The sequence below is a fragment of the Pan paniscus genome, chromosome 5 (assembly GCF_029289425.2).
Source record: "Pan paniscus chromosome 5, NHGRI_mPanPan1-v2.0_pri, whole genome shotgun sequence".
In the NCBI taxonomy this organism is placed as follows: domain Eukaryota; kingdom Metazoa; phylum Chordata; class Mammalia; order Primates; family Hominidae; genus Pan; species Pan paniscus.
Window position 1 is genome coordinate 46,097,458 of NC_073254.2, and position 18,255 is coordinate 46,115,712.

At 53.0% G+C, this 18,255-nt stretch overlaps 1 protein-coding gene and 1 non-coding gene across 5 annotated transcripts; both read left to right on the plus strand.

Moving 5' to 3' along the window:
* The first annotated feature begins 47 nt into the window (after positions 1-47).
* Positions 48-17,595, plus strand: PRRC2A (proline rich coiled-coil 2A). 4 transcript variants are annotated; one of them, XM_003831577.5, is made up of 31 exons: positions 48-280; positions 2,129-2,340; positions 3,166-3,343; positions 3,697-3,796; positions 3,886-3,958; positions 4,611-4,754; positions 4,900-5,051; positions 5,232-5,311; positions 5,460-5,602; positions 6,213-6,303; positions 6,423-6,639; positions 7,214-7,688; positions 8,593-8,783; positions 8,997-9,294; positions 10,040-10,250; positions 10,586-12,439; positions 12,826-13,094; positions 13,306-13,436; positions 13,683-13,812; positions 13,919-14,004; positions 14,201-14,425; positions 14,580-14,720; positions 14,842-14,913; positions 15,030-15,197; positions 15,415-15,497; positions 15,657-15,867; positions 15,959-16,057; positions 16,182-16,394; positions 16,491-16,585; positions 16,683-16,773; positions 16,895-17,595. In XM_003831577.5, the coding sequence occupies exons 2-31, from the start codon at positions 2,229-2,231 to the stop codon at positions 17,033-17,035; spliced, it is 6,474 nt and encodes a 2,157-aa protein (XP_003831625.4). In that variant the 5' UTR covers positions 48-280; positions 2,129-2,228; the 3' UTR covers positions 17,036-17,595. The 4 variants fall into 4 exon arrangements, with proteins under 4 accessions (XP_003831625.4, XP_003831624.4, XP_063460859.1 ...); XM_003831576.6 differs by having other exon boundaries at positions 141-280; positions 2,166-2,340; XM_063604789.1 differs by lacking the exon at positions 16,182-16,394 and having other exon boundaries at positions 141-280; positions 2,166-2,340.
* On the plus strand, positions 2,518-2,649 carry LOC112440257 (small nucleolar RNA SNORA38). Its single transcript, XR_003028432.1, has one exon. It is a non-coding gene; the product is annotated as a small nucleolar RNA SNORA38 (small nucleolar RNA).
* Positions 17,596-18,255: the final 660 nt, after the last annotated feature.

Sequence of the window (18,255 nt, forward strand, 5' to 3'; positions counted from 1 at the left end):
GGAAGTAGAGGGTTAGGGTAGAAAGTACCCCGCCCTTTATGCAAATCAAGGGGCGTGTCTAGGCGCGGAGGGAGGTGGGAGGTGGGAGGGGGTGCTCCCGGGGGCGGCGGTTGCCCGGATGGGCCGTTAGTCGGAGCTCAGCCGCGGAGTGAGCGAGGGAGACGGAAGGAGCCGAACCCGGCGCCATCCGCCGCCATCCTCCCCCGCCCCACCGCCCCACCGCCATCCCGTCCCGGGGAGCCCCTAGGCCCGGGTCCCGGATCCCCGCGCACCCGGCCAGGTGAGTCTAGGTGAACCGTGCGCTGACGCCCTTTTCCGGCGCGGGAGAGGTGGTGGTGGTGGTGGTGGTGGCGGTGGCGGCGGCGGCGGCGGCGGCGGCTGTGGTGGGCCGGGGGGAGGAGAAGCTGCCATTAGCCGCCGCCATTTTGTCCTCCTGCTGCCGGGCCTGCTTGCCCCTCCCCCTCCGGTACCTCTACTCCGGGACCCGCACCTCCGGCAGTTCATTCAGGATCCGTAGTCTGCCCCTAACCACCCACCGTCTTGGCTTCAGGGGGTGACCCCTGCGCCTGGGTCCGTAACTCCCTACCCTCTGCTGCGCTCCTGGCTTTTCACCCCCATTTGTGGGCCCCCTCCTCGGCTGCCGCCCCGTGGTGGGCCGCGCCCGACGGTTCTCTCGGAAGGGCGCTTTTCCTCCATATTGGACCCCCTCCTATCATCCAGCGCTGTGTTCCCCCCTCTGGACGCCCCTCTTCGTGTCGAGCCACTCCCACTCTAGAACCCTGCTTTTATCCCAGCATCTTTGCTTTCTATGTTGCTCAGTCGCCCTATGTCTGCTTTTTCATTTTTCCTGTTCCTCGTCTCCTTTCTCCCCCAACCCCGTTTTTCTTCTTGGGCCTCTGCCCCCTTACTTCGTTGTCTACATCCTTTTTTTTTTTTTGCCATTCCTGTTTCCATATATTTTCCACCTGCTTTCGTATTCATTATTTTCTGTTAGTTTTCGTCTATTCGCTACATGACTCTTGTATTCGTTTTCCCTTCATATATTTATCTTCACAGATTGGCCTCCTCAAACACCTACGAAGCAACATCCATCTCATCTCTAGCTTGTCATAAAGTTCTTTCTCCCCAATTTTAGCTTTCATTCTGGGCCTGTCTGGATTTCCCTGCTTTCTTCCCCACTATTTCTCATCTCTTTACACTGTTCCCGTCCATAAACGAATGCCTGGTCACTCTGGAATGGACTGAGAGACCTGTCGTCCGGCTTGCTTAGGGAGCTGGAGGTATCGAGTAAAGAAACACTGGTGATGGACATTTTTAATGAGGATAGGAAAACGAAGATGGCTGTGGCCTTGGCCCTCTGTTTTCTGGCCCATGGTTACAGGGTGCTAAGGTGGCTCCATAATGCTTTTTCTCAGTTCTTCATATGGTAAAACAGTATTTCATCTGGAGGCGATTTTTTCCAGGAGCCAATACAGGAGCAAGTTTAGGAAAAGATGGGATATTTCAAATACTTGGGGTTCCTATAGCCTGGGAGTATGTACAGCCCCAGTTGTTCTATGAGGATTTCTCTGGTACCAACCCCCATTCCGGCTGAGCAAGCTCATAAAATCCTTAAACTCCCAGCATACCTTCCTGCAAACCTTCCCAGATGGACACGAGGCTGCTGGGCTGGGAGCCTGGGGTACAGGGCCCTGGGGGCATGATTAGGGAGCTTGTGTCCAATAAATAGGGAATCTAAAGTGTTGTTTCTTCTTCTCTGATGGAATTGTATGCTTCTTTTTTAGTTTTCTCTTGCTTGAATTTGTCCTGTTGTAAGTCTCTGAAACGATTTTGGTGGAGAGAGAAGAGATTATTACTTGTAGGGAATTACTCTTTGTAGACAGGCACAAAGGGCAGAGTGTTTATACTAGGAGGATGCTGGATTTTTACTTAGATTTCCTTGACAAAGGTGTCTGGGGGAAAGGAGGGAACATGGCATTTGAGCTATGAGGGAGCTAAGTAGATCATGGTTGCTTAAGAAGAGTGGGCAGTTTACATAGACTGGAGGAAAAGACACCAGAGGGCCTCATATCTGAGTCCCTAATGATAATGCAATGGAGTTTTTAAGTTTCTGTTATGGTCTGTACAGGGGACAGAGACTGAGACACTTGCTGTCTGGCCCACAGGCTCCGGCACGTTTTGGGGGAGGTGCCTGCGGGACCCAACATACTCAATGAGCTTCCAGCGCAATGTCCGATCGCTCGGGGCCGACTGCCAAGGGAAAGGATGGAAAGAAGTATTCCTCGCTCAACCTGTTTGATACGTATAAGGGCAAGTCCTTAGAGATCCAGAAACCCGCTGGTGAGAGTCCTGCAAAGATGCTTCTGATGGTTGAAAGCTAGGCGTGCATGGGGCATATGTTTTAGAGCTCTTTAAAGGGAAGTGGCTGTAGTAGAAATACCAAAAGACTAGAGGAGATTTCCCAACTTTACACTGGGTCCTTTAAAGGGGGTGTGGGCTCTGGGTGAACACCAGTTATCCTCCTACAAAGGCGTGTCTGTGGTTCCCTGTCTTTGGACACGTAAGAATTGGAGGAAAATAAATGTGGATTTGGGAAACTTTGAGGCCAGCTTGCTTCTTGCAGGCTCATGATCAACCAATCTCACATAAAAGTATTGAATGTTACATATCTCAGCCTTCTTGATAGGGATTTCATAGATTTTTTTTTTTTTTTTTTTTGAGACCAACTTTAGCTCCTGTTGCCCAGGCTGGAGTGCAATGGTGTGATCTTGACTTACCACAACCTCCACCTCCTGGGTTTAAGCGATTATCCTGCCTCAGCCTCCTGAGTAGCTGGGATTACAGGCATGCGCCACCACACCCGGCTAATTTTGTATTTTTAGTAGAGACAGGGTTTCTCCATTTTGGTCAAGCTGGTCTTGAACTCCTGACCTCAGGTGATCCGCCTGCCTTGGCCTGCCAAAGTGCTGGGATTACAAAGTGTGAGCCACCACAATCAGTGCGATTTCAGAGATTATTAAGGGCAGGGGAGGGAATCCCTTCTAAGAGAAGTTTGGAGGAAGTAGGTAATAAAATATTCAACACGTATAAATGTGTCCCAGGATAGGAGGCCATCAGATCTCCCATATGAGGCATTTTCGACCCTCTCTCCGTCTTTTTCTCCAGTTGCCCCTCGCCATGGCCTGCAGAGTCTCGGGAAAGTTGCCATTGCCCGGCGTATGCCACCTCCAGCCAACCTTCCAAGCCTGAAAGCCGAGAACAAAGGCAATGACCCCAATGTCTCACTAGTGCCAAAAGACGGAACAGGATGGGCAAGCAAACAGGAGCAGTCCGACCCCAAGAGGTAGACAGAGGCTTGGGGGACCTAGAGTGATGGGTATTTTAACTTGAACTTCAGGGAGCATTGGGGCTTGGTTTAGTCCAGCCACGTCTGAGCCAGAGACGAAGAGAGGTCCCTTTCTTACCTATTGCAGGTTCCTTGTTAAATGACTAAGGAATGGTACTAAACTTTAGCTTTTTGTCTTGGAGAGAGAGCATGAAAAAATAGACAACAGCCTACAAAGGATGACAAAATTATTTTGTCCTTATATTTGTAAATGGTAGCAATGGGCATGATTTCAGTCCTGAGTCTCCACCAGTTGGAGAAGTCAGGGAGGCATCTCAGGTGTGAATAACCTTCCCATTCTGTCCCCTCAGTTCCGATGCCTCAACCGCTCAGCCGCCGGAATCGCAGCCACTGCCGGCTTCACAGACGCCTGCCTCCAACCAGCTGAAACGACCCCCAGCAGCCCCCGAGGTACCTGGAGAACTGGAGGGGTGGGGAGGAAGAATGGTTCATAGCTGCCCCACCCACATCATTTATCATCTTTCTGAACACTTCCCCAGAACACTCCTTTGGTTCCAAGCGGGGTAAAGTCCTGGGCACAAGCCAGCGTCACCCATGGAGCACATGGAGATGGTGAGTGCAGCACTTAATTGGGGAGCTGTGTCTGGGCACCATGGGATGCATGAACCCTGCACTGTATTTTCAGCCAAGTGACCTTGGTCCTCTTTGGCTAAATCAAGGACCACCCATATTCAGTTTCATGGAGGCACATGAGCAAGTTTAAGTCTCAGTCTTATATGATGGAGTGTAGTGGTGCCAGAACTGACCTCCTTGGGGAATAAGCAGTTGTTCTGTAGGGGGGTGAGTTTGAAGGCGGGAAACCTGATGGTCTGGTACCTGTCAGAGCCTTCCACTTTTTTTTTTTTGAGACGGAGTCTCATTCTGTCACCCAGGCTGGAGTGCAGTGGCGCAATCTCGGCTCACTGCAACCTCTGCCTCCTGGGTTCAAGCGATTTTCCTGCCTCAGCCTCCAGAGTAGCTGGTGGGACTACAGGCACACGCCAACACACCCAGCTAATTTTTTTTGTGTTTTTAGTAGAGATGGGGTTTCACATGTTGGCCAGGATGGTCTCGATCTCTTGACCTTGTGATCCGCCCGCCTCAGCCTCCCAGAGTGCTGGGATTACAGGCGTGAGCCACCGCGCCCAGCCAGAGTCTTCCACTTTTATAGCATGTCCTCAGGAAATGTACTTCTGTCTCCTGTTCTGCATCCCCATCCTAATAGGTGGAAGGGCATCAAGCCTACTGTCGCGATTCTCTCGAGAGGAATTTCCGACCCTGCAGGCGGCTGGCGACCAGGACAAGGCTGCCAAGGAAAGGGAGTCTGCCGAACAGTCGTCTGGGCCCGGACCAAGCCTCCGCCCCCAAAGTGAGTGGCTGCCTTTTGGCCAAGACATTACCTATTGCATCTCAGAGCTAGGTGCTGGCTTATTCACCTTCCTCCCCATCACTTTCAGCTGTGTTCACTTGCCCTCCAATCATTGATACCTCTCTCTACCTTTTCCAAAATACAGATTCTGCAACTTGGAGGGACGGAGGTGGGCGTGGCCCTGATGAGCTGGAGGGCCCGGACTCCAAACTTCATCATGGTCATGATCCCCGGGGTGGGCTACAGCCTTCAGGCCCACCCCAGTTCCCTCCCTACCGCGGAATGATGCCGCCTTTCGTGAGTCTTGGTGTCTTGTCTTGGAACGATTACACTGGAAGCTGGAGAGCTAGGAATCAGGACTTAGTCTTTGACCTATGAGATAGAAGGGAGGGTGGGAGGATGATTGATAGCAGGCTTAAGGAGCTAGAAGGGTATATGACTGTCCCTCTGAGCAGCTACTGTTGGACCCTTTTACAGATGTATCCCCCATATCTCCCGTTCCCTCCGCCCTATGGACCCCAGGGGCCTTACCGATACCCCACTCCTGATGGGCCCAGGTGAGCAATCCAGGTCTGGGTTTGTGGCTGGGGGCAGGGGAAGCTTATTGGGGGAGGAGATGGTTTTCTAGCCAGGAGGCTCAGTCTAGGATCAGTCTCGCATGTGGTTATACAACATGCCATATTTCATTTTTTTGTGTGTGTACAGCCGTTTTCCCCGTGTGGCGGGCCCCCGAGGCTCAGGGCCACCAATGCGCTTAGTAGAGCCTGTGGGTCGTCCCTCTATTCTCAAAGAGGATAATCTCAAAGAGTTTGATCAGTTGGATCAGGAGAATGATGATGGTTGGGCAGGTAAGTGGATATTAAGGGTCAAGAATTTGGATCTTGAAAGGCAAAACCTAATGAGGAAAAAAAAAAAAATACAGGGTTATGTGGGTGAAAGGCAGACATTGAAGTGTAGGAAGACCAGGCCGAATGGCTCACATCTGTAATCCCAGTGCTTTGGGAGTGTTAGGTGAGAGGATCGCTTGAAGCCAGAAGTTCAAGACCAGCCTGGGCAACACAGCAAGACCCCTCCACCTCTACAAAAAAAAAAAATGTTTAGTTGGGTGTGGACTGTGCATCTGTGGTCCCAGCTACTCTGGAGGTTGTGGTGGGAGGATCAGTTGAGTCCAGGAGTTGGAGGTCACAGTGAGCTATGATCGTGCCACTGAACTCCATCCTGGGCAACAGAGCGAGACTTTTAAAAGGAAAAAAAAAAAAGTAGGGGAGGATGGATGAGGAATACCAAGTCCTTGCAAAGTGGTGAGAGGAGTAAGAATGACAAGACTTCATTGGTGGATCTAGACTTCGGAGGGAAGGATGTTGGCATTGGTAGTCCATCTTGTTACATAGTTCCAGACTACCTCCCAAGATTGGAGGGCAGAATGCTTGGGTTACTAATACTCATATTTCCCCTCAGGGGCCCATGAAGAGGTTGACTACACTGAAAAGCTCAAGTTCAGCGATGAGGAAGATGGGCGAGACTCTGATGAGGAGGGAGCTGAGGGCCAGTGAGTTAGGGCCATCAGGGGAGAAGAGGAGGGGGTCTTGGTTTGTATTTTGGTAATATACTCTTAGAGGAGTATATTAGTTGCAGCTGATTTTAATTTCACTGTTGATCTGCTCACAGCAAGGATTCCCAATCAGCTTCTGGTGAGGAACGGCCCCCTGAAGCAGATGGCAAAAAGAACAACTCCCCCAACAGCGAACCGCCAACTCCTAAGACGGCCTGGGCAGAAACCTCTCGGCCTCCAGAGACAGAGCCGGGACCTCCTGCCCCAAAGCCTCCCCTACCCCCACCTCACCGGGGCCCCGCCGGGAACTGGGGCCCCCCTGGGGACTACCCAGTGAGTGTCTCCAATAAGGGATTGAGAGGGTCAGCTGTGGGAAATTGGTGTCAGCTGAGTAATTGAAGCGGTTGTGATACAGAGGAAGGGGGGTGCTAAAAATGGGCTGTGTGAAGTGCCAGGCTGCAGAACATCCTGGGAAGCTTTTAAATATCTTTGGTAATAGGGGAGTCTGGGTAAGAAGTGAGAAACTGGGATGCTAATGAGGAAAGAAGAAAAAGGAGCCCTGGGTGTTTGGGTTTCTGAAGGAGAGAGGGAACAGAAAAATAAAAAGACTAGGGTGGCTAGACAGCTGGATCTGCTAGTATGCATCTGTAGTCCAAGCTACTCAGCAGGCTGAAGCAGAAGGATCACTTGAGCCCAAGTTCAAGACCAGCCTGGGCAACATACAACATAGCAAGACGTGGTCTCAAAGAAGACCAGGATAATGAGTTTGTCACCACCCAGAGAGATCAACCCCAAAGCCTGGGTCGTTGCATCCTGCAAGTAGCGACAGTTGATTTGTCTGTAAAAGAGATGGTAGAAAGCATAGTAACTGATTACCCTGGCCCTGCTGGGTCTTGCCAATTGACAGGATCGTGGGGGTCCTCCCTGCAAGCCCCCAGCACCTGAAGATGAGGATGAGGCATGGCGGCAGCGACGAAAGCAGTCGTCATCTGAGATTTCCCTGGCAGTGGAGCGGGCCCGGCGACGGCGAGAAGAAGAGGAGCGGCGCATGCAAGAAGAGCGCCGGGCAGCCTGTGCTGAGAAGCTCAAGCGACTCGATGAAAAGTTTGGGGCACCTGACAAGCGGCTCAAAGCAGAGCCTGCTGCCCCACCTGCTGCCCCTTCTACCCCAGCTCCACCACCTGCAGTCCCTAAAGAACTCCCTGCACCTCCAGCTCCACCTCCAGCATCAGCCCCAACACCAGAGAAAGAACCTGAAGAGCCAGCACAGGCCCCTCCTGCCCAATCTACTCCCACTCCAGGTGTGGCTGCGGCTCCCACTCTGGTGAGTGGTGGTGGCAGTACCAGTAGCACCAGCAGTGGCAGCTTCGAAGCCAGCCCAGGTATGGAGATGGGGATAGGTACTACCAGATGTCAGATCACTGCTTCAAGGTGCTTAAAGGTGCAGGGTGGTAAGGCTGGGGATAAATGAAGTAGAAGGCAGTTGTTTTGGTTTATTGGACTATCAGTGATAGTGTTCTGTCATTTGTATATCTGAAGAAGGGAAGGTTTTGTCTGGAATCTTAGGTTGTAGTCTAATACCATTTCTTGGCAGAGTACTGTAGCTCACGCCTGTAATCCCAACACTTAGGGAGGCTTGGGGTGGAGGATCGCTTGAGCCTAGGGAGTTTGAGACCAGCCTGGGCAACAAAGCAAGACCCTGTCAGCCAGGCATGGTGGCTCACACTTGTAATCCCAGCACTCTGGGAGGCCGAGGCGGGCAGAACATGAGGTCAGGAGTTCAAGATCAGCCTGGCCAACATAGTGAAACCCGTCTCTACTAAAAATACAAAAATTAGCCAAGTTTGGTGGCATGTGCTTGTAGTCCCAGCTGCTTGGGAGGCTGAGGTAGTAGAATCGCTTTAACCCGGGAGGCAGAGATTTCTGTGAGCCAAGACCATGCCATTGCACTCCAGCCTGGGTGACAGAGCAAGACTCTGTCTCAAAAAAAAATCCTGTCTCACAAGAAATACATAAATAAAAATGAAAACTATTTCCTGTAGGCCAAGACTGAGGAAAGTACTGTTATTCTAATGGTTTCATAGAAAGTTAATGCCACCACCATAGGCTCATGAGAGGCCATGAAGTGCTTTAATGGGTCTTAAATGGGAGGGGCTTCAATAGAATAGATGTTGAATAGAATATTTTAGTCTTAAGGGAGCTAGAGATGAGACGTGATATTCCTGGGGTGTTCATGGAGTGTCTATTGTTGGACTAGATCACTCTGTTGTGTTTTTTTCGATGCAGTGGAACCACAACTGCCCTCAAAAGAGGGTCCTGAACCACCAGAAGAGGTTCCTCCTCCTACCACACCCCCAGTTCCAAAGGTGGAACCCAAGGGTGATGGGATTGGTCCCACCCGCCAGCCCCCTAGTCTGGGCTTGGGCTACCCCAAATATCAGAAGTCGTTGCCTCCTCGTTTCCAGCGGCAGCAGCAGGTGAAATCAAGTTGTTTACTCTCTAAGGGCTGCTTTTCTTCCTGGCTTCGGTCCCTAATTCTCTTCATAAGTTACCTTCTGGGTCCCTTTGCTTCTTTGTCCAGTTGTCTCCATTGTCACCCCAATTTCCCCTAGTCCAAGTTTTTTCTTTGCTGATTCCTTTGTCCATGTGTGCTTTGAGCCTCTCTCATCTTGTCTTTCCTCCTTTCCTAGGAGCAGCTCCTGAAGCAGCAGCAGCAGCACCAGTGGCAGCAGCATCAACAGGGCTCTGCCCCTCCTACCCCAGTGCCCCCATCACCACCACAGCCTGTGACCCTGGGGGCTGTGCCAGCTCCACAGGCTCCACCCCCGCCCCCCAAGGCCCTGTACCCAGGTGCTCTGGGCCGGCCCCCACCCATGCCCCCAATGAACTTTGATCCCCGATGGATGATGATTCCTCCTTATGTGGACCCCCGGCTCCTCCAGGGTCGTCCCCCTCTAGACTTCTACCCTCCTGGTGTGCATCCCTCTGGTAAGGGGGCATGGGAGGAGTGAGAAACAGGAAAGTCCCCTCAGTCTTAGGAATTGGATATCAGGGTCTTACTGTGACTCTGGTACGATAGGTTTTGCCCATCATAGTGATGAGGGAAGGGCATATGCTTAGCACTGCTGAGATAGCTCTGTTGCAAAAATGGGCTTAGTTAAGAAATAAGCAGTGGTTGGCCAGGCTTTGTGGCTCACGCCTGTAATCCCAGCACTTAGGGAGGCCGAGGTGGGCAGATCAACTGAGTTCAGGAGTTCGAGACCACCATGGCTAACGTGGTGAAACCCCATTTCTACTAAAAATACAAAAAATCAGCGGGCGTGGTGGCGCTCGCCTGTAGTCCCAGCTACTCGGGAGACTGAGGCAGGAGAAACGCTTGAACCCAGGAGGTGGAGGTTGTAGTGAGCCGAGATTGTGCCATTGCACTCCAGCTTAGGCAACGAGCGAAACTCCGTCTCAAAAATGCATGAATGAATAGCAGAACTCCATCTCAAAAATGAATGAATGAATGAAAGAAGCAGTGGTCCTTCATTTGCCAGGATTTATTTGGGGTGGGTTGATTCTCTTGTAGGGAATCTGAGTGGATAACCTTGTCATATAAGAGCAGGCAAGGCCCGGACCTACTGGGAACAAGAGATGGAAGAGCTGACTTGACAGGGAGGGGAGATGCTTTTTGGGCTGGAGGGCTTGTGACATGAATAGGATTATTTTTCTTTTTCTTTGGTTTCTTCAGGCCTAGTTCCCCGAGAGCGTTCAGACAGTGGGGGCTCAAGCTCAGAGCCATTTGACCGTCATGCACCTGCTATGTTACGGGAACGGGGCACTCCACCGGTGGATCCAAAGTTGGCCTGGGTAGGAGATGTCTTCACCGCCACACCCGCTGACCCCCGCCCACTTACCTCACCTCTGCGCCAGGCTGCGGATGAGGATGACAAGGGGATGAGGTGAGTCTTGGTCATGAGAAATGGGTGAGTTCACAGTGAAAGGATCTAGGCCTGGGAGAAAGGTACTTTGGGTTAGTGGTAGGGATAGGGATGAACGGGAAAGGAGAGGCTGGATGCAGTGGCTCATGCCTGTAATCCCAGCATTTTGGGAGGCTGAGGCAAGAAGATTGCTTGAGCCCAGCAGTTCGAGACTAGCCTGGGCAACTGGATACCATCTCTGCCAAAACAAACAAAAATAGTAAAAGAGAGTCTACATCATAATAAAGTGTTCTTTTTCCACCTAGTTCTGGTTTTCCTGAGATACTTATTTCCATTCTTTCTGTCTGTCTCTTCAGGAGCGAGACTCCTCCAGTACCTCCCCCACCACCCTATCTGGCCAGTTATCCAGGCTTTCCTGAGAATGGAGCCCCTGGGCCCCCAATCTCTCGCTTTCCTCTGGAGGAACCAGGGCCCCGTCCACTCCCCTGGCCCCCAGGCAGTGATGAAGTGGCCAAGATACAAACTCCACCACCCAAGAAGGAGCCCCCTAAGGAGGAGACTGCACAGCTGACGGGGCCAGAAGCAGGCCGAAAGCCTGCCCGCGGAGTCGGGAGTGGAGGCCAGGGCCCCCCACCACCACGCAGAGAGAGTCGCACAGAGACCCGCTGGGGCCCTCGTCCAGGCAGCAGTCGTCGTGGAATCCCTCCAGAGGAGCCAGGGGCCCCACCCCGCCGGGCTGGGCCTATAAAGAAACCTCCACCACCTACAAAAGTCGAAGAGCTGCCTCCCAAGCCCCTCGAACAGGGGGATGAAACCCCCAAAGCCCCAAAGCCAGACCCACTCAAGATAACCAAGGGGAAGCTAGGGGGCCCCAAGGAGACCCCACCCAATGGGAATCTTTCCCCTGCCCCAAGGCTTCGGAGGGACTATTCGTATGAAAGAGTGGGTCCTACCTCTTGCCGGGGTCGGGGCCGAGGCGAGTATTTTGCCAGAGGGAGGGGTTTTCGGGGGACCTATGGGGGACGAGGGCGGGGAGCCCGAAGCCGGGAATTCCGCAGTTATCGAGAGTTTCGAGGAGATGATGGGCGTGGAGGTGGGACAGGGGGACCAAACCACCCTCCTGCTCCCCGAGGCCGCACTGCCAGCGAGACACGGAGCGAGGGTTCAGAGTACGATGAAATCCCCAAGCGGCGCCGGCAGCGGGGCTCAGAAACAGGCAGCGAGACCCATGAGAGTGATCTGGCTCCTTCAGACAAGGAGGCTCCCACACCCAAGGAGGGAACACTCACCCAGGTCCCTCTCGCTCCCCCACCACCAGGAGCCCCACCTTCACCAGCCCCAGCCCGCTTCACTGCCCGGGGTGGGCGAGTCTTCACTCCCAGAGGGGTGCCATCTCGCCGGGGCCGAGGAGGAGGGAGGCCCCCTCCTCAAGTTTGCCCAGGCTGGAGCCCTCCAGCCAAGTCTCTGGCTCCCAAGAAACCTCCCACAGGCCCTTTGCCACCAAGTAAGGAGCCTTTGAAAGAGAAGTTGATCCCAGGGCCTCTGTCCCCCGTGGCGCGCGGAGGCAGCAGCGGAGGTAGCAATGTGGGCATGGAAGATGGGGAGCGACCCCGAAGGAGGCGACATGGGAGGGCTCAGCAGCAGGATAAACCGCCTCGTTTCCGGAGGCTGAAGCAGGAACGGGAGAATGCCTCAAGGGGGTCTGAGGGCAAGCCATCCCTAACCCTTCCAGCCTCCGCTCCTGGACCTGAGGAGGCCCTCACAACAGTCACAGTGGCCCCAGCACCTCGCCGGGCAGCTGCCAAGTCTCCTGATCTGTCAAACCAGAACTCGGACCAAGCCAATGAGGAATGGGAGACTGCATCAGAGAGCAGTGACTTCGCCAGTGAGCGCCGAGGGGACAAAGAGGCACCCCCACCAGTACTGCTGACACCCAAGGCTGTGGGAACTCCTGGGGGAGGTGGAGGTGGAGCCGTACCAGGTATTTCAGCCACGTCCCGTGGAGATCTGAGCCAGAGAGCCAAGGATTTGAGTAAACGGAGCTTCTCAAGTCAGCGGCCAGGCATGGAACGGCAGAATCGGCGCCCTGGCCCAGGGGGCAAGGCTGGCAGCAGTGGCAGCAGCAGTGGAGGAGGCAGTGGGGGTCCTGGAGGAAGGACCGGGCCAGGACGAGGTGACAAGAGGAGCTGGCCCTCTCCCAAGAACCGAAGGTGGGTAGGAACAAACAAATTTATTGTGGTTTAAAAATTGGAGGAGGGGGAAAAAGCCTGAGGGAAAGATAAGTTTGGGTGGAGTGGAGATTGTGGCCTGAGGGGCCATGAGCTCTAGAATGTCAGTAGGATTTCCATATCTGGCTAAGGCAACTGGAAAGCGGTTGGTAGGGTGTTACAGTCAAGAAGACCCACCTATGTATTTATTGCTGGTTCTTTGCTTTCCAGTCTGTGCGTCTGTACACATAGGAACCCTTAGAAGGACTCAAAAACACCTGGACTTTAATAGGGAAGAGAATAGGTTGTAAGCAGAAGTTGGGAAACATAACTTGTGGGAAAAAGTAACGATTTAGTGGATACTGGAGCTAATGCTCTGTTTTCTCCAGTCGTCCTCCAGAGGAGCGTCCCCCGGGGCTTCCCCTGCCTCCCCCACCTCCCAGCAGTTCTGCTGTCTTCCGCCTGGACCAAGTTATCCACAGCAACCCTGCTGGCATCCAACAGGCTCTGGCCCAGCTTAGTAGCCGTCAAGGGAGTGTAACTGCACCAGGGGGTCACCCAAGGCACAAGCCTGGGCTTCCCCAAGCCCCTCAGGGCCCCTCTCCTAGGCCCCCAACCCGATATGAGCCCCAGAGGGTCAACAGCGGCCTCAGTTCTGGTAAGCTGGAGGGGTTATGGGTGGGAATATCTCCATCCCCAGAGAAGGTCAAGTGCTGGAGGGAGCGGGTGGAGAACCTGGCCTAGGGGCCCTGCTGCTGGGTGCGTTTCTGCAGGGAGCAAGGGCAGAAGAATTGGGAGGTGGAGTAGAGAGGAAAAGTTAGGGTCAGTGGCAGAGCCAGGCAGATGCTGACCCTCTTTCTCTTTCCCAGACCCCCACTTTGAGGAGCCGGGGCCAATGGTGAGAGGGGTGGGTGGGACTCCTCGGGACTCTGCCGGGGTTAGTCCCTTTCCCCCTAAACGTCGGGAGCGGCCTCCCAGAAAACCAGAGCTGCTACAGGAGGTAAGGGATGGGTTTGAGATTGTGCTTCACTGCACTCTTACTCGTGAAAATTCTTCTGGGTTATGTTTTCTCTGTTCTCTTTCCTGTTTCTTTCACTGTGTTTTTACTCCAGAATTCTCAGTATTAGTCTCCCATGTGTCTCCCTTGTTGTCCCCACACCCTGTGTCACCCCACTCTGTCCTGGCTTCCTATAATTCCCAATTCCCACCCAATTCATGTTTTGCTTCTGGCCCTTCTCATCTGTAGGAATCTTTGCCACCTCCTCATAGCTCTGGATTCTTGGGCTCTAAGCCTGAGGGCCCAGGCCCTCAGGCAGAGTCCAGAGATACAGGCACAGAGGCCCTGACCCCTCACATCTGGAACCGTTTACATACTGGTGAGTAAAGCTGAGTGAAAGGACTATGGTAGAAGGGTTAAGAATGAGAGGGGCTTCTGAACTGTCATCTCCTCACTTCTCTTCTGGTTGGTGCTCCTTTCTCCAGCCACTAGCCGAAAGAGTTACCGGCCCAGCTCCATGGAGCCTTGGATGGAGCCCCTGAGTCCTTTTGAGGATGTGGCTGGCACAGAAGTGAGTGAGGGTGGGAGGGTGTGTCTGAGCTGGGACTTTTTTGAGCACTGGTCATACTCCCCCACCTGCTCTGGGTTGAGTCTGGAGCTGTTCTCTCACTTGGCTGTCCCTTTTCTGCAGTTTGTATGTGTGCATCAGTCAGGTATTGGGGTGCTTTCTACCCTGACTTAACTAGCTCCTTCTCCACTCCTCTCAGATGAGTCAGTCTGACAGTGGGGTGGACCTGAGTGGGGATTCTCAGGTGTCATCAGGTCCCTGCAGCCAGCGAAGTTCCCCTGATGGAGGACTCAAGGGGGCAGCAGAGGGACCCCCCAAGAGGCCTGGAGGCTCCTCACCCCTGAATGCTGTTCCTTGTGAGGGTCCACCTGGCTCTGAACCTCCTAGGAGACCACCACCTGCCCCCAACGATGGGGACAGAAAGGTAAAAGACCAAAAAAGGATAAGGGGAATGTTTCCAGGAATCTGACTTTGGCCCTACCTTTTTCTGCTTTTTCTCTGTGTGTGTGTGTTCTGGGCATTCCAATTTGGATTTCCCTTTCCCTCCCCCAATGCACTTTACTGTGTGCCCAATCCAGGAGCTGCCCCAGGAGCAGCCTCTGCCCCCTGGCCCCATTGGCACAGAACGATCACAGCGTACAGACCGAGGCACAGAGCCTGGCCCCATTCGGCCATCCCATCGACCTGGTCCCCCAGTCCAGTTTGGCACTAGTGACAAGGTCTGTGTGGGCTGGATCTGGGTATCCTGAGTTGGGTGGAGAGAAGGGAAGGACTAAAGGTGGGACATAGAGGACACATGTCTGTCACGGGACAATGTCTCCTGCTTTCTTGTGATCACAGGACTCAGACTTACGCCTAGTGGTAGGAGACAGCTTGAAAGCAGAGAAGGAGCTAACAGCATCAGTCACTGAGGTAAGTGGGAGTAAGAGTTTGGTGGAAAGGCCCAAGATTTCCGGGGAAGATTGCTGGGAGTGACCAGGGCGTCCAGGATGCCAGACATCCCTCTCCACGAGGCCTCTCCTTCCCAGGCCATTCCTGTATCACGAGACTGGGAGCTGCTTCCCAGTGCTGCTGCCTCTGCTGAGCCACAATCCAAGAACCTGGGTTCTGGGCACTGTGGCCCAGAGCCCAGCTCCTCAGGCCAGCGCCTGTATCCTGAGGTTTTCTATGGCAGTGCTGGGCCTTCCAGTTCTCAGGTAGGCCCTGCTTCCCATTGCATGACCCCTTCAGTGAATAATAATTTTTTTCTGCCTGGTATGTATTTATAATCAAGCCTTTCTACGTTGCAGAGTTGTGAGATACCACTTTGTCACATCATTTTTCTCCCTACTTTTTGCTTCTATGGGTGGGATGGTGATCTTTTTTCTTGACCACAGATACTAAAGCTGTTTCAACTGTGCTCCTCTCCTGCAGATCTCTGGGGGAGCCATGGACTCTCAATTACATCCAAACAGTGGAGGCTTCCGCCCTGGGACACCCTCACTGCACCCTTACAGGTAAGACTCGATGCCTGTGGATCACAGAAGTACTTGGAGATGTGTTTCGGGGAGAGGGAAGGGGAAGACACAGTTCTAGGGTACTAGAAGCTAGTGGACTTAAGGCATTGCTAGGACTCTGGCTTCCTAACAGCTTTTCTCCCCACAATTTATTTTCAGATCACAGCCCCTATACCTACCCCCCGGCCCAGCCCCTCCCTCAGCACTGCTCTCTGGGGTAGCTCTCAAGGGCCAGTTTCTGGATTTCTCCACACTGCAAGCTACAGAGCTGGGGAAGTTGCCGGCTGGAGGAGTTCTCTACCCTCCACCTTCCTTCCTCTACTCTCCGGCTTTCTGCCCCAGTCCTTTGCCTGACACATCGTTGCTTCAGGTAAGAGGGGGGGCAGGTATTAGATATTGGGGGATAGGGTGGGGAGAATGATTTTGTGGGGGTTGATATATTTCTCCCTGTTTCCCTACAGGTACGCCAGGATCTGCCATCCCCTTCGGATTTTTATTCTACTCCTCTGCAGCCTGGTGGCCAAAGTGGCTTTCTCCCTTCAGGGGCTCCTGCCCAGCAGGTATATTGTATCTTCACACTTCCCCTTCATTTGATTTCTCTGTCCAGTTGCTGGCTTTGATTTTCCCTGGTTTTCTGACATTCCTCCCTGCCCCCAACATGCACACCCAAATTTCTTGTTACAGATGCTTCTACCCATGGTAGACTCACAGCTGCCTGTGGTGAACTTTGGCTCCCTGCCGCCAGCACCACCTCCTGCCCCACCTCCCCTTTCTCTGTTACCTGTGGGCCCTGCTCTGCAGCCCCCCAGCCTGGCTGTGCGGCCCCCACCTGCTCCTGCTACTCGGGTGCTGCCTTCACCTGCCAGGCCCTTCCCCGCTAGCTTGGGGCGAGCAGAGGTAAGGTACAGGAACTGAGGGACTAGGGAGCGCCAAGACTTAGGAGTAGGGATTCTGTATTTCAAGGTAGGCAGCTCATGATTTTTTTTCCCTCAGCTGCATCCAGTGGAACTAAAGCCGTTCCAGGATTATCAAAAACTGAGCAGCAACCTTGGGGGACCTGGATCATCACGGACTCCCCCAACTGGAAGGTGAAACGGAATAGGGATGTGGACTTTCCAAGTGCTTCCTTACTTTGGAACCAGGGTCTGGATCCTAGGCTTGCCTTAGACGCCCTTCTTCCCTTAGGTCCTTCTCTGGCCTCAATTCGCGTCTCAAGGCCACGCCTTCCACCTACAGTGGAGTCTTCCGCACCCAGCGCGTCGACCTTTACCAGCAGGTGAAGGAGAAACCCTTGTGGCCCCAACTCTAAATTCGAGTTGCCACCTGATTTCCTGTCCTTCCGTCTCATCGCTGACCTCTCACTGTGACTCACTCTTTAACACATGCCTGTCCCCTAGGCCTCCCCACCAGATGCCCTGCGCTGGATACCTAAGCCTTGGGAGCGGACAGGGCCGCCACCTCGAGAAGGGCCCTCCCGACGGGCAGAGGAGCCTGGGTCCCGAGGGGACAAGGAGCCTGGGTTGCCCCCACCCCGCTGAGGGAGTTCCTCTTGCCCCCTACCCCCGGGGCTTGTATATAGATTATAAATATATAAGGGGGAAAGGGGTGGGCGGGGAGGGGTTGTGGGGCTGGGGCCTCACTTCCCCTCCTCCCCCTTCCCCTGGTCCCCTGTCCCTGGGGCTGTTTGTTAAAAAAGAGTAATAAAAGGATTTAAAAAAAAACTTCTACAATGATTTGGGGGATGGGTTGTTTGCATTGTCTTAAAGCATGGTGCTGAGTGATCTGTAGTTTCAGTCAGGGAAATATTCATTACTTATTCCAGTGAGCTGTTGAAACTAAAAACATGACCATCGTATTGGATCTTTAAATTTTTGTGAGTCGGGAATTTGGGCTGAGCTCAGCTGGATAAATCTGCTTTTTTGTGCCAGTGAGCGAGGTCAACTGGTTATCAGTCTGCAGCTGACACCTGGGCTGGTCCCAATATGGCTTCCTTTGCATATCTGGGGCCTTGGTGGGACATCTGTAACATTACTGGATTATCAACCAGTGTCTTCACATGGACTCTTCAGCAGGCCTGTTAAATGTCCGTGAGCTCATGTTCCAAGAGGTCTAGCTGGAATTTTCTAAGCTTATGCCATGCTTAGTTGATAGAGCACTAAACTAGCCAAGGTAGGCGATGGGGGGGTTTAGAAGGGACTTCAACTGCATCTCAAAGGGACTAGCAAAGAATTTGCAGCCATGGGACTTCAGTCCTTTATGATGAACTAAGGGGAAATCTCTGTTAAGGCCTCAATGTTGGAGCACACTTAAGGGGCTCTTTGAATTGGATAGACCCAATTCCAGCATTGTCAAACTAAGTGGGATTTCACATGGTAACACTGCATGCTAGTTATGCTAAAGACTATACTTAGGTTTGCAGCTGCTCAGAAACTTTTTTTGATGGGTAATTTGAGAGCTCTATCCTAGTGTGCACCTGGAATATGCTCCCAACTCAAAATACAGGTTTTTTATTTATATATAAAGTGCTTTCGCACAAAAAATACAAACATCAGGCTGGCCGCGGTGGCCCACGCCTGTAATTCCAGCACTTTGGGAGGCCAAGGTGGGTGGATCACAAGGTCAGGAGTTCGAGACCAGCCTGGCCAATGTGGTGAAACCCTATCTCTACTAAAAATACAAAAATTAGCCGGGCGTGGTGGCGGACGCCTGTAGTCCCAGCTACTCAGGAGGCTGAGGCATGAGTGAGAATCGCTTGAAC